At 33.4% G+C, this 16,616-nt stretch overlaps 1 protein-coding gene across 6 annotated transcripts in view; it reads right to left on the minus strand.

Moving 5' to 3' along the window:
* LOC106139541 (high affinity cAMP-specific and IBMX-insensitive 3',5'-cyclic phosphodiesterase 8) overlaps positions 1 to 16,616 on the minus strand; it is a 99,973-nt gene that overhangs the window by 55,352 nt on the left and 28,005 nt on the right. For all 6 annotated transcript variants that reach the window (XM_060949409.1, XM_060949408.1, XM_060949407.1 and 3 more), the window contains one exon: positions 35 to 100. In XM_060949409.1, the coding sequence (XP_060805392.1) occupies positions 35 to 100 (66 nt within the window). The remainder of the gene's footprint in view (positions 1 to 34; positions 101 to 16,616) is intronic.

The following is a 16,616-nucleotide window of genomic DNA, read 5'->3' on the forward strand; positions in this document are numbered from 1 at the left end:
GGGACGATTGTAAAAAATATATATTGATACTTACCTCTAGCGGTTCCGGAGGTGCATAGAGGAGGGCAGAAGGGACGTGCGCAGGCGGCGGCGACCTGTTCTGCAAAGAGAGAAAACTTGTGTAATATACATCAACATATCTATTATTTATATAACTAGTCGTTCGCCACGAACTTGGACCTGGCGTACACTTTTATATTGAACGAGATTGAAAATATCTCAAGAGCTTCTTGACCGATTTTGACCTACGAATTGAAAAAATATATTGAAAGATAAACATATCTACGCATTCAAAATTTCATTAAAATCAAACCAACGATTGGACAATTATCGCGTTATAAACATACATACATACAAAACAATGTCTTTTCGTCGAAATTTAGTTGATAGATCTTATGCATTTTTCTCAGCCAACAAATTACAAATTTATTTTTCATCATCAAAATTGCATTTTTTATTTACTTTATTTCCAGATCAATTTTTATCAGCGCTCAGTTATTGAGAGTATTCCCATAATTTTACCTCTTATAAAACGTCTGTCTCAATTTAGGGTCATCAAACGGCAAAAATAACTCGAGGTGTATTCGAGTGGTCGTAAACCATGCATATTCTGATGTCATTTTACTAAACCGAACGATGTTTATGTGTATCGACATGTTTATTATTGGTACACTTATTTTGTACTAGCTGTGCTCCCGACTTCGTCCGTGTGGAATAGTTATTTTGGGCATCATTGAAGCCCTCAAGGATGAATAATTTTCCCCGATGTTTTCCACATTCTCCATTATATCTTCGCTCCTAATAGTTGCAGCGTGGTGTTATATAGCCTAAAGCCTTCCTCGATAAATGGTCTATTCAACACAAAAATAATTTTGCAATTCGAACCAGTAGTTTCTGAGATTAGCGCGTTCAAACAAACAAACAATTCAATTTAATTAAATAAAAATTCACTTTTTTACCTGTTGGTATATAAAATGGAATGCCCAAGGGCAGATGTTTTCCATGTAAAACCATACTGAAGTTTGAAATTCATTTTTTATTATATAAAATACAAAAGCTTTCAAAAACACATACTGCGCCTAACACGACCCTACAAACATTTATTTGGCGATCGGTTTTTCGTATTGTTCGTTTTTTTTTAAACTCAGTCGAATGGACAACATGTGTGATGCATGCAGACTAGTAAAACCTTTCGCGAGGATAAATCGTTACGACATATTGTGATAACGACAAAAAAAAATGCAATTTTTATAGCTCTGTAGTTAAAAACTTTTTCAATTAGTATTTCGCTGCTGTAGGTTGTATAATTTTGAATAAACCAAATAACAAAAAAAAAAATGTCATACGGATTCTACATCCATATTGAATTCCAGTACATTCTTTTCACCCGGTCATAATTAAAACAGCCTTTGTATCCAATACGAGCTGTATTGGATACGAAGACTCGCCATTATCTACCTTGGGGTTCCCATAAATAAATTTTGTATTTTTGGAATTTACAAAAGATGGCCTGAATTGTAATTGATATATCCGGATGGTCCTGGCTCTAAGAAAAGGGCAAATTCGTCTATCCGTCTATTTCTCATGAATATCGTAAAGGGTGACTAAGTTTGTGCCAGCTGCTTCTCTTTCCCTGCATATTTTTATAATAAATTGAATTTGCAGGTTACCTTGCAATATTTCCCTCAAAAGTAACTTCCTCTTGGCATAAAACATGTTGAAATCCTCACTTCTCTGGAGTTGAGCCATGATTTCCCTCAAGAGCATCGGTTATTATTAAATTACGTTAATACTTAATAAAAAAAGAAAAGTGCAAGGTTTACTTTTTAAAATCACATGATATTGACACCTCAATGAAACCTTATAATTTTATGCATTGAAATGCGAGAATTGCATTTAATTTAATGCAAAAGTCGGCATAAATAAATTCCTTCGTGTGAATTCGCACTACTCCGGCGCAATATAAAGGTGTTAAATTATTTTAATATAGGTGATAATTTTTTTTAATTTATTATAGGTAAATTACTTACTTCTTGATTAAAATCGGCAAAACGTTCATGGTTTCTCATAACTGTGTATGTAGCTCATATGTTTATATTTGGAAATCGTTGCAAAATATTTTTCATTGGGTGTTGTTTAAATTAGTTTTTTTAAAGAACATTTAATACTTTTGAAATTAATAGCGTTCCCATAGAAATTGCCAAAAATTCGCCTGTATTTTTTTCCTAAGTTCTAACTATAAAACCAAGTTTCATCAAAATCGTTTAAATGGTTTCGTAAAAGGTGAAAAACAAACTAATTCTTTCGCACTTAAAATATATATTCCCACTAGAGCCTACCGCAAAACCAAGCATATAACCTAACCAACTCTGCAACATGAAACTAAACCATGATACGCAAGTATTCTCAAGAGAAATAATTTTCTGTTGCGCGGGAATGAGGGCGCATTACGAGCTGGTTATCTCCGGGAGTTCCCGCGGGACCCCGCCCCAAATGCGATTATCGCTACGCGTAACCACTGGTAATTTTTCTTTTAAACCAAGTTATTTATCATGTTAAACGTAAGACGTAATATTAATCTCTCAAAGATAAAGCAGCTAGTATTTATAAGTAGAAAAAGTGAACTCAATTTAGCACATTTCTATGACTATGTCTCGAGATTTAGGAAGGTTAAGAGGTTGCTCGCCCATCGCTTAAAAGAAGTCAAGAATCAAATCGTTTCACGATTGTAAGGTGTCACTTGCATATTTTTAAAAAAGCGTGACAAGCGCGCTTTTTATATATCGCATAATAATAAAAGATTAGCACATGAAAGATATAATAAAACAAAGGTCTGAACTGTAACCAGTTTAATTTTTTACTGAAAAAACGGTTTATTTTTGTCCGCAACGTATTAAAAGCATCAAAATCAGTCGCAAAATTCACCATTATTACACCTTCTCGGCATCATTTAAACATTAACATGATATTAAAAGGACAGAGTAATTGACCAAGGGCGGAAGGGCCTTAACTTAATGAAATTATTTCGAATTTCGTGGTAACAAGGTTATCTGTTGCGATGTTACGCCGATTAATACGAAGAGAGGTAACTGGTATGTGAATTAATATACTCATAGAGCAAGTTTCTTTTTATATTTGTGTAGGTATTCTTTAAATATTTATCTTCAAATAAATTTATTATCTATTCTGCACATTATTTTTTCCTAATGCAATTTCTATAAATAGTATGTTAGTTAGTGAGCAACGATTTGTTTTCGACAAAGATATTTTTATTGAGATCACAATATTTCATTAGATAACATTCATTAATATAGATATTTACCTTATTAACATAGGTCAACAATTTGTATTGACTAAAACTTTGTAAATATAGTCATTACACCTGCTATTCTAAGGTACAACAAAAGATGAAAAGGTAATCGAGATTATTAATGAAAAAATATCGTTATTCGGTCGAAACAAAAAAAAAATGACTCAGTCAGTTCTTGCGTTACTTAAATTAAATTAATTCACTCCTTTTTTTAATTAATTAAAAAAAAGCCGTTGCTCTGTTTCGTTTTATCTATTCATTAGAGAAACATTCATTAATTATTTTCGGCGAGGCGGCGTACCGTGTAATCCAATTATGTAAAATCGATTATAAACATACACCCAACGTTTACACATAATAATTAAACTTGTCATAATGAGCCATAACAAAAGATTATTTAAGTTGACATGTTCGGATTATTATATTAATAAAACTGAAAGATATTTCAGATAATATAATTCATATGACTGTAAGAGATCGCCTCTTTGGTGTTCGTCCCATCAAGTGATTAAACCTATATTGAGGAAGAGTTATTTATTTAACTTTATTAAACAAAATACAAATGTACAAAATACACAATTGGCGAACTTAATATAAACTTTATGTGTGGTCAAACTAAATAAATAAATATATTTATACCTACACAAGATACAAAATAAAAAAAATTAAAACTACAACTAAAACTACAATAAATAAACAAAATACATAAATAAATAGGTGCAGCGATTACCAAAATGAGTGAATAGTTGGCTCTTATTTATCTACTTAATTTATACCTATAGTAAAATCTTATTTTGTAAATAGAAATTTAAGTACCTTAATAAATAGACTTTCAAAAAACCTAAAACGACGTTATTGTTAATTGACAAAATATGATTTACCCTTAACAATAGGTAGGATTGCGAGCCTGATTTGCAGAATTAAATTTCCCCAGTGACTAGTCGTGGTTCAAGGGCAAATTGTGACGGTTTATATTGTCGATGCCGTAAGGGTTTATAAAATAACATATTGAGATTATAAAATTATTAGCTAGGTAAACATCCGTAATTTTACTGGCATTATGACATGGAACGGCTATGATAGCGATAGATGCTGGCGCTACGGGGGCTGTGATTTTAGTCTTTTCCTACCCCTCCGGGAAAGCGGCGTGATCAATGTTTGTATATCATATACTAACTCTGTGTGATGTATAAAAACTGAGAACTATGTAACGAAACGACTGACTAGGTAATATGAACAGACTAAAAAAAATCACCAATACTTAAATTTCATCCTCTCTTTTCAGTCAAGCGGACTCAGTATTTTTTTTTCCTTAAAATTTATTTCTCAAACGCAAATTAGTGTCAATAAATGTTGGACCCCAATCCGTCCCGCCTCACGATGATCGAGGGAGACAGCCGGGGCCGGGGCGAAGCTCTAATCACTTCATTAACGATGTTTTCCGAATCCGGCTTAATGAAAATTCCAGATCCCTCTCTCACCTTTCCTCCTTTATAGACATTTAGTCACATAGAGGTGACGCATAACAATTATTTTATACAAATCGCGCGAGCTGTGAAATATAATTTACTGAAATATTTATGTTTTTATCATGCCAATGTTACATAGAAACTTAAGGGAAATCACAATTTTGCTAATTTACAATGGCTTCGTTTAGCTGCTCATTAAGGGATACCTTGTATCCTTTATCTTTTCGAAGTTATTCTAATATAGTGGCAGTTTTGGGTCAGGAGGAGAAAAAAAGCAGATGACAAAAAAGGGCTCGCAAAGATCTGTAACCTTAAAAATTGCGAACGATACCTCACAGTCGTATCAAATTATCGTGACAGCCAAATTGAAACTTTGGGGCCAACTCAATTAGTGATTTGTACCTTTATATTTCAACCGAGTTTCCAGTGTGTAAAATAACACGGAATTTCTACACCGCAGCATAAAGAAATATGCTTGCTTTTAGGGAGAAATTCCCTTCTAAAAACTTCGTGCATACTTCAAAAATATCCTGGTGCATTTCATCTGAATATCACGTCCGTTGTCGCAGGCGGCTACAAAAGAGTTCCTAGACAATTCGTAAATCCAATTCAGTATATGCAACGAAGTTTTAATTAGAATTGTGACAATGGGAACAGACAGACAAAAGGAAGGCGTTTTAATAATCTAAGTTGATTTTACAATTATGTTTCTGTTTGTAGGTGTTAAGTGATAATATTTAATATATATTTATTAAATAAATTAATAACAATAAATTACTGATTACTATAAAAAAACTGTCTGATTAATTTATCAACGCTGGGTCTAGATTTGAAGATTGGCATGTGGGTTTCTATATCATCTAGGGGTGTACTAAGACAAGATTTCCCAGAATTGCAATAAATTAAATATAATTTATTAAATGAGGAACTAAAAACCTCCGATGACATTCATGAATAGCCGCGGATAGGTACTAATTTAAAGCATTAATAAACCTTATCTAGGATAATTTCAATCTCTTCCCTCTCACTCTAACTTTATGGTTAACTGCAGAGTAAGAGAAAGAGGGAAGTCAAGTCATATCTAGCCCTACCTATCAAAGTTCGTGAATCGGCCCACATTGCCCTCGTCATATCATCTAGGTTATGTAGTGAACTCTGGGCTCTAATGCAACATAACTAAACTAAGGGTGCACTGAGGGAACACACTTAGTTAAAAAAATAAAATTAGACCCATTCGTCAAATAGAACAAAAAGAATAAAAAACAGAACACAGCACAAAACGTGATGGCATCACAAAAATATTAAAGTTCAAATTATGTTTTCATGCAATATCATAAAACATAACGTAAATTTACATCCTCGCGGATGATAGGTTGTTTACGAGACGACATAAAACAATGATAATGGTAATTTGCACTCGCTAAGGCAACGGGTGCACGTCAGATTTACCTCGATATTAGCTTTAGTGTGTTAGTACCTGTAGTGTGGCATAAAACTACTTATTCCGTCATATTATCGTTACCTATCGATAGTTGACTTTGGAAATCATCTAAATTATCAAAAGGCCTATCGATACTAGCTAAAGAATCGGTTACCGTAAATACTAATACCACCCAACAATACTAGTCATATACTACTTGTATTGCTTTTACTCAACTATTGATACCAATCGATGGACTATCGACCGGCACCATTATGTCTATGTACAGTCACCTGCAGATGAACATGAGTTCATAAAAACCAAAACCATAGTGAGGGCACGTTCTTGTGCAGACAATTGTACTTATCGAAGAGCTTGCATGAGAAGATTGATGAACGTAGATGAGGCAAAAAAGTATCCAGGAATCGTAACAAAAATACTTTGGAATAATATCACAGAACCATTAAAATGCCCTCTCTGTTTTTTCAAGACTATTAGAGAGCTAATCTATCTAAGCTATCACTTGTACACACACTACCCTTACAGGGTAGACAGAGAACATATATGTTTTTATGTAAAATGTTGAAAAATACCAAATAATACGTTATCAATTTCAGTTTTACCATTACAAATTGTGCTGTTTGATCTCTCCACTATTTAAGTTAAAATTGATAGTATTATCATAATGGTACTTCCTGCTAACACTGAAAGCTATATATACTCTCAGATAATATGGTTTACTCTAAGCCCGTAACTCGGCGGATTGAATACCTATCCATAATATACAGTGACATTCTGCGAACAAGATCGATAAGCTGAATTATACGACAACCGTATTCCAGGGACCGATATTCCTCCTAATTGTAATTGGCTAAGTAAAGTTTTCGCTAACGTAGGTACCTATTTTATATTGTTCTACGAAGGCCAAAATGTAATAACACGACATCTTATTGCTTTAATTGATTTATTGAATATTACAAAAAGAAATATTTAAGCTTTATTGGCGTGTCGTGATTCTTAACAGGTCAGTGGTTTTGCGTTTTGTCATCGTTGAGTGTATATATTAATATTATATAACGTTTAATTTTAGGTTTCCTATCAATTTATTCAATAAATCAGTCGTTGTAAAATCTGCTCGTAACGTGACCTCACTTTAACAGCGACACAAATTACTTATTTGTGAATTAAAAACTTCATAAATTACTGAAAAAGCAAAAGGAGGAGTATAATAAGCTTTCTCTGAGAAAAAAAGGTAGGTTAAAAAATTTACTTAGCCAATTAGAGGACAATCGTATTACAGGGACCGATATTTCTACTAATTGTAATTGTTATTGGCTTCACTGGAGTTCTTGTGACTTATTTTGCAGATATTATAATTATATTTATATCGAGGCGTGTTAATTTAAGAAATTACTGAAAATGAAGGTTGTGCGCAGAGATGTCGTAAAAGACTAAGCGAGAGGCCAAGTAAAGGGATTCTTCTTGTAGGTGTTGGGCTAGCAACCTGTCAATATTTGCCATACAGCCAAACGTCGCCTTTCAGTCTTTTCAAGACTGTTGGCTTTGTATAGGTACCCACCCCGCAAGGGATATAGAAACGTGAACGTGAATATGTGAAATTGTTGTCAACAAGTGGAATCAGACAGTATCTAGTTGACCGAGCCGTGCTCGGTGGAAAAAAAAGGCAAAACAAAAAATTATCCTTAGCTTGGAACGCAGCCACGTCATCTAATTTATCGAACTTATATGGAAAAATGATTTTGGGCAAAATTATGCGCAAAATCGAATTTTCACAGACATGGAACCCAGCTAAATTGACTTTTTACGCTCGTATGTACTAATATTTAAAATGTTAACAAAATCGTATTAGAATACGTAAATAATGCTGGTGAAATAGTAGAGGATTAATAATTATTATTTGGTAATCTGACAATTGAATTCGTGACTTCTGATTTGGAAGAATGACATGATCATTTCATTCCACGCAAGTCTTTGAGATCACACATTATTTTAATATGAGACGACTCGATTTGGCTTAAGAAATTCGGTTCACAGTCACGGCGCAATAACGGTAATGCGTTTGCGAATTTTCTTTATGATTAACTTTGCCTTTACCTTTAAAAAGTCAATGTCGTCGCGAACAAACTTATGTAGCAAAATTATAGTAATAATAGAATGATTTTCAGTACTTACAATAATTCTTAAGTCGTGTTGTCATTGTCACTCAATTATTTTGATTAAATTTTTGGACTCTTAGATCAGGGTTGTGAGAGGCTCGACGAAAAACGAGACCAATGCTTACAGTATTATAATGATGATAGAGTATAACAATTGTATTGAATTATGACATGTCTATATGACTTTGCGGGGTTGATAGAGCCAACAGTTTTGAAAAGACTAAGGCCACGTTCCCAAGTTTAGTTATCAGCTTTTCGCCTTTTACGACATCCATGGAAAAGATATGGAGTAGTCATATTCTATAGTGCCGGGAACTACACGCCATTAAATATCTAAAAAAAATTATCTTTAGATTACAATTTAAATATCTTGCAAGAATAAGAAATAAATTTAAAAAAGTTAGATGATATAATATTAGTCATCTTTAGGCGTTCAGCATAAAAGTTTAATCTTTGAAACTTCGATGGGACTCTCTTACTTTTCTGTTTTCGTTCAAACTTGAAAAGTTGTGTTCTAACGCCCAATCTGTCGATAATGAAAAATTTAACTGCGCAGGCAAATTGATGTAAATTATTAAAGTGATTAAACTATAATATTACTTCATCCGCCAATAATTAAGTAAACACTCAGAGCGCCAACTATGTGCAATGCGCAGGTCAAGATTGTTCCGTGGCTAGAATTTTCAAAAGGTAACCTGTATTACCCTCACGTACTCCGAATGGTAGGAGTAAGGCCGGTGCAAAGGGCTGCATTTGCATATCATTACCTACTGTAATAGGTATATTTACTATGTAAATTGCTTAGTCATTGAAGTGAGAAAAAGTGCCGAAGACATAAAGTGGGATGAGTTTAAGATCTACAATTCAAATTATTTATCGACGACTTCTAATGGACTTTTTTTTCACAGCCATTTTTCACACTACCTATTCAAGGACAAGCATAATTATGTTATGTAACCTTTTCTTCACTCAAAAATTATAGATGGCCTTATTGATAGGTATGCCCGCAGCTCCATCCCCGTAAAACAAAAAATCCCGTTACTTGCTGTTCCTACGGAAATTTAGGGAAACTTACTTAGCGCACCCCTAGACCAAAAGGAATAAAAATTGAAGTTTGGCATGTAGTTACCCATGGGTAAAAATACTCACGGGAACGGAAATTAGCTGTATGCGTTTGTGGATATCCTAAATAAATAAATATTTACACAGATCGAGCTAGCCTCGAAGTAAGTTCGAGACTTGTGTTACGAGATACTAACTCAACGATACTACATTTTATAATTAATACTTATATAGATAATAAAAGCGTAGTAATAAAAATCCAAGACCCTAGGGTTAATATAGTTCAATACTCAAAGAAATAAACATTAAAAATGAACATCTCTGAAACACTTATAAAGTTATAACTCAACAGATCACATCTAGGTGTTACACAAACTTTGAATAACATCACTAGGTCTCGCTTTACCAAGACCAATTTCAATCAAAACTTCTACCTATGCTAGCTTGGTTTTCTTGCATTAAAACTTTATGCAAATGGCTTTGCATAAAAGCTAACTGTAATACAAATTTGTATCTTGGGTTAATATTCTTGAAACGTGTTTATAGTTAGCAGGGACGGATTTAAATGGGCTACGTGCTTGGTGCTTTGTGGGTTCCTGTACAACATACAATCATTTAACGTCTTCATCCTCATGGGGGTAGAAATAGCAATCAATTATAAATAACAACGACAACAGTCACAGGACTCAAAGGCCACGTAAAGTGTAATAACGGAATTGAATGTAGACATAGTGGAAGGATGTGATAGCGGCAGCCTAAAAAGCATAGTCTAAAAAGGTACACATTTAAACCCATAGGATTGAATTGCTTCCAAATATTCGTGCCGAACGCGAAAAAGATAGTCTAAAAGAAGTAATTTGACCCTTGAAAAATTTAGAGTATAATTTTTTTTGGTTAATGGGTTGAAAACCCAGCGCGATATGCTAGGTGAATCATAAATTTGTCATAATTATTTCACCTAGATTTAGATATTTGAGAACCTTGTTAATTTTTGCGCTAAAATCTACATGCCTTAATCCGGCCCTGAATTATGATCTAGTTAGAGACAACTTAATTATGGTTTATGATAATTAAGATAATATTTGTTGGTTGCATAAAAAGCTTAATCTAAATTAGGCATGGTAAATGTAAACTAATGATGTATAATGAGAACACGGACGCAATCATCGGGTTAGGTGGATACTGGTACAAAGGTCTACCTTCACCTCTCTCTAAAATAAGTAGCCGTGTAAGACCCACAACAAAACGAAAGAGATTTAATAAAAAAATCGCATTACATGTCTTTCAAAATTCACCATGATATTAAATACGGTCACCTGTAAAAGTCCATTCTCAGAATATTTCAAAGAATATGTTCCTAAAGTACCTGGATCACAATGGTGTAGGTACAATGGATTTTTCCAGGAACACATATAAATATTTTCATCCCATTTCGTATCAATGCGTATTTTATTTCACATGACACACGAATCCATGAATTAAATTATTGAATACATGTTCCACGTGTAACACGAAACTGGAACGGAATAAATCAAAATTTGAAGTATTGTATTGTAATTCGCGAGGTTCAAATCTGTTCGATCAATTAGTACACAACAAGGGTGTGCCAGGGGCCATCTCCATATAAATACACAAAGAGATGAGAGGATTAGATACAAACAACATTTTATACGTGCATTTTTCGTACGGATATAAGCAAAAAATCGAAGCTTGCAAAGTCAATCAAGAGCTTATAATCTTAGGATTCTTCTTTTAGGCGACAGGCTAGCAACCACTATTTTATCTCAACTCCTTCATTTTACGTCTTAAGTCAGAACAAAATTTACATAAAAATGCTAAACCACACCCTAAAGAGTAGGTACTATAGAAGGGTTCTTAAAGAGATATAAAAGAAGTTTACATCCGAAATGCTGAAGGCTCTTTAACTAAAGTCATTTACTTGGAGTGCGAGCTCCGAAACTAAATTAGGTCAATGAATACTTGTACAAAACTGTACCGGTTATTTGTGGTACCTGCCGTAAAATATTTATTAAAAAATCAGTTAACTTTACTTTAGGGTATATAATATCGTTGACTTAGTATCTTGTAACACAAGTCTCGAACTTATTTCTTTCTTATAAATAACTCTATCTGTGTAATTTGTCCCTTATATATGTTTTTACATGTATACAGGTTGACTCGCGAGGGTCTTTAAACCCTATAAGCCTTCTCACGAATTTCGGTTATCGCTGAACCTATTTATTTATGTCCATTGTTTATTTATTATAGTTTTTATATGTTATTATTTTGTATTTTGTGTAAGTATAAATACATTTATATTGATTTATTTTTATATTTATTTCTTTTGCCAAAATGTTTTATATCGGTATTAAGTTTATTAATCTAGGAACTGGACTCCAGACTCTAAACCATTGTCGTGGAGGGTGCAACTGGGTGCAAAAACAGAAATAGAGATATTAGTTCAAGAGATAGATGGGATGAGAGAGAGATTAATCTCTGAAATCTGTGTTCAGCATTGGGATAATTGCGTTAAATATCAATAAAACTGATACAAATAAAATGGCGACAACTTCACTAGATAGAAAAATAACGCTTGTATATTATTAAAACCATCATCATTATTGCCTATATCGCAATTAATATGCTATTATCAGGGAAAACGATAACAGGCTAATATGTCAGCTTTGTATCTATATGAAAACTACACATCATAGGAATATACTTCCAACTGGATGAGAGATATCCCCGCAAGGGGTATAGTTTATATCCCTTGCGGGGTAGAGGGAGCCAGCAGTCTTGAAAGACTGAAAGGCCACGTTCAGCTGTTAGGCATGACACAAATGAGATTAAAATAGTAACAGGTTGCTAGCCCATCGCCTAAAAGAAGAATGACAAGGTTATAAGCCTATCCCTAAGTTGGCTTTTACGACAACTATGGGAAAGAGACGGAGTGGTCCTATTATTTTTGCTACTGGTGCCGGAACCACACTTCTATATTTCTGCGATTCTTACTTTACATTTTTACAGGTAGCGATAAATCTGTTAATGATCATATTGTAAAAGTCAATCAAGGGAAAAGGTAAAAATTAGGATTCTGCTTTTAGGCGATAGTCTGGCAAGTGAATCTCAGTTCATCATTAAGTCTTATAGCTGCACGTGGCCTTTTAGTTTTTGAGAGTCTTATTTCTGTCTATCCCATATGAGATAAAGGTAATGTGTGACGTTGTGTGTGATATATATGTTCACAATATGTTAATATATAAACTACACTCAACGGCCCACGTAAAGCTCAAAAGTCGTACGTTCAAAGGATACACATACAAAAAGGGGCATTACACCTCAACTACACTCCCGGACCACTTACTAATATTAATGAAAATAAAGTAAGTAAAGAGAAACAAACCAAAGAGAGACCTCTGTGGCGTAGCGGTGGTGTGCCTGACTGTGCCACAGAATGGTCCCGGGTTGGAATCTCGACCAGGGTATAATTAGAAACGGACATTTTATAATCGGCTCCGGTCATGGATGTTTATCTGTGTAAGTATTTCTTATAAAATAATATATTATCGTTGAGTAAGTATCTCGTAACAAAAGTTTCTGACTTATTTCGAGGCTATCTTAATCTGTGAAATTTTTTCCGTATTTTTATTTATTTATTAATTGTTTTTATGAAAAGAAGACAAAATGTATGAAAGATTAAATACTAATAGGATTAAATGTATGTACACTTAATCACGCCTTTTTTCCACCTTTCGTATTTAATCTTCTTATTATTTGCCACACACAGTATATGGAGAAGTTAAAGAGTTAGAAGTTGTGTGAAATATACATTGTCTTTTTAGTATTTGGTATTGAACCGTTTTATGTTTATAATTTATACATAGAAAACAACATAATTGAATATGTTAAAACATTATAAGATATGGTAAACACAACATGTTCTTGTCGTAAGTTTTATACAATTTCTACGATTCATTCATTTATTTAAACTTTAGGCACGTAAAATTTACTACAGGTGGACTTAATGCATCAAGGTATTCTCTGTCAGTCGAACCTTTGGACCAAACTGAGATGGATGTACGGGTGGTGCAATGACTGTAAAAGAAATAATAATAAAAATAATTCATGTCGAATCTTTTAAGCTCATTTAGAGTTTTGCTGTTGTAGGTGTACATATTACTATAATTTTAAAACTATAACTTTTTGCTTATAGTCTGATGACAGACGCATTATTCATAGTAATAAAAATGCATCTGCTCATGGAAACAGGCTTACTTTTAATTGCGCGAAATCGTATACCTTCTGATTTATGCGGAAATAAATCTCAGGGTTTGGACTGGCTGTGTGAGCACAAATCATGAGCATACAGAAATACTTAGAACTGTACGTTGTACGTACACAAAATGCACAAAAACTGTTAATAAGAGTGAGAGAGAATTATCAAAATCACAGAAATGTAATAGAATGTATATATTTATTTAGGATGATAAACTTTGATTATAAAATTTCTAACTAATATAAGGTCTTTATGAATAATAACTATAGTACTATATACTATATATACTATATATTGTTGTTGTTGCTGTATGTTACATGTTCGCTGGTTTGTTGGAATTTTGTAAGAACATAGTTTATTATCTGAGGGCAAATAGTTTACGTTTGACAAATTCAAAGGCAACGGAAAGAACGGGAATTTTAGTAGGTATACCTACCGTACAGAGCTGCAGGCAAAAGCTAGTAAATTAAAATAGGCACCGAACTTTATCTCTGTATTTTCAGCAGTTCTCGACGCGGGTATAGCCGGCGGCCGGTCCGTCAGCGAATAAATTTCAATTTAGCTCAAAACAAACGTTCGTTTGTTTAAACAAAACCATTCTCATCACGTACCAGCGTTGCGATGTAAATATTTTCATGTTTTTGGCGTCTTTACTCTGATTTTGTTTGTTGTTTAAGAATCTTGTGTTATGGGTTTTCTTGAAAATGAAATGTGAATCGTTGTTATTTAGCTTACATTTAAAACAGGATTCAAATAAATTAGGACGCTCTTACGTTGTGGGAAAACATCGTGAGGAAACCTGCGTGTTCGGGCAACTTAATGTGCATGATCCCATACGGGTTAGGTTCCCCTACAAAGGTTGTGGAGGTAAAAACCTGACTCACCCAATCCAGGATCATGGTTGTCAAGGCAGCCCGGGCTCCACTCCAGAAAGGTTAGGATGTAACCGGGACTTAGGTACGCCAGAAGGAACAAGTCAAGTAAAATTTGACTGAGATCACCTCCTTATTAAGGAGGTGATCTCAGTCAAATTTTAACAATATTTTGACAATTACTTAAAAAAGTTGTTTTTAGAGTTTATTTTAGTTAATTAGTTATGTTTATGTAGATTTTCAATTGCAAACTTATTTTTGGTAAATAAACTTATCTTTTCTTGGTAAATAAACGAAAATTTATTGAAATTGAACAGCAAAAATTTTACAAATGCCTATTCAAAGCACTAGAGGAGCAGGTCTGCATAGCTTTTATCAAAAATTCAAAATACAGGAATTGTACTATTCCAGTGAACATTTCACGATTGAACGCCAATTGGGGTTGTATGACAATGGAACAAAGAGACAGCTCTTTATATTGAACAGTTGTCGTGGTCGCTCAAAAATCGACTTTTCATAGATAACACGCTTTGATGCACCAAAAAATACGAGAAGAATTGATAATGAAATTGTTTTTTTAATCATTGTTAATAATGAATGAATAAATAAATGGAAATGTTGGATGGAGGACCTGAATATCTTCATCAAATCCATCAATTTGGGATTCTCTTTTTAGGATATGGGCTAGCAACCTGACACCATTTGAATCTCAATTCCATTATAAAGTAAGTAATAAAGACGTGATTATATGTAAGCAAGTATGTTCCTAAAATTTTAAAAGATGCTTCAAAATAGCAGTTTCAGGGTTGAGTAGCTGCGAATCTGCGAAGCTCACTGAAGCCCAAATGATCGTGATTTAGAAAACTGTTATTGCGATAGAACCTTGGATATAAATATCAACGAAGTTTGTAAAGGAAGAAAATTGAAGAATTTTAGGCATTTTAGGTGACTACGTCTATACTTATAGATAAACATTCAAGACACAGCTTTCAAAATATCTTTTGCACATCATGACCTGACTCAGGGTCGAACACGGGTTCTGTGGTTAAAAAGCAAGAATACAACCATTGTGCCATATAGGCGTCTAATTAAGTTAATAATACCGCATTTTATTTGATTGTTTACGCCTGTGTAGATAATATGTAATCAGGTAGCCGCATTTTAAAACTACTTACTGTCCAATGATAAGATAATTATTAAATCTGTATATACCAAACAAGTACTTCCTTGAAAATTTGTCATAATTCTGTTTATAGGAGTCCTCATATACGGTTATATTACATAGTTCACATACATAATTTATTGCTTAAGAACATATTTCTCTGCTCCTTTTTTTCAGATAATAAAAACTAATTTATTAAACCGTTTTTTTATATAAGCCATATCTTAGCCTTAATATATATATTTTTCTATTTAAGACCACGAAAATTGGTAATTTTTTCTGCTTAACCAAACGGTTGTAGGTATCTACATAATAAATTTAACATTAATTCCGCCCATTGTATATCAGAATTGTTTGTACAATTAAGTTAAATAATGTATGCTTTTTTGGAGTAAAGAATGGTTTTATCCGATAAATTCTTCTTATTGAGATAAATTAATTACTAGACTGAATCGTTTTTGGATGAATTAGTCAAGAGAACCGGAAACCGATTGCATTTGACAAGAGATCCCTTCGGCAAAGAGGCATGATTTATGAATCAATGTTTGAATTACTAGACTTAACATGATGCTTACACGATAATATTATCCCATGCTCGCCAGGACAAGCCAATTAGCGTGAAAGTCTTGATTTGCCCCAAGCGATCCACAAGCTAATCATATAAGCCTCTTATAGTGACAAGTCGATTGATAGCCATTTTTATTATGAATAGAAAGTTGATAAAGGCTCTTTCTAGTGTGTAGGTAATTAAAATTATTGTTAAATGAGTGAATAAGGCATTATTTTCGAATTGATAATGAATGAGAAAACCAGGCAGAAGAAGTATCTGGCTTGCTGATATCCGTGAATAGTTTCACGTCAACACCAT

Source organism: Amyelois transitella, chromosome 19 (assembly GCF_032362555.1).
Source record: "Amyelois transitella isolate CPQ chromosome 19, ilAmyTran1.1, whole genome shotgun sequence".
In the NCBI taxonomy this organism is placed as follows: Eukaryota; Metazoa; Arthropoda; class Insecta; order Lepidoptera; family Pyralidae; genus Amyelois; species Amyelois transitella.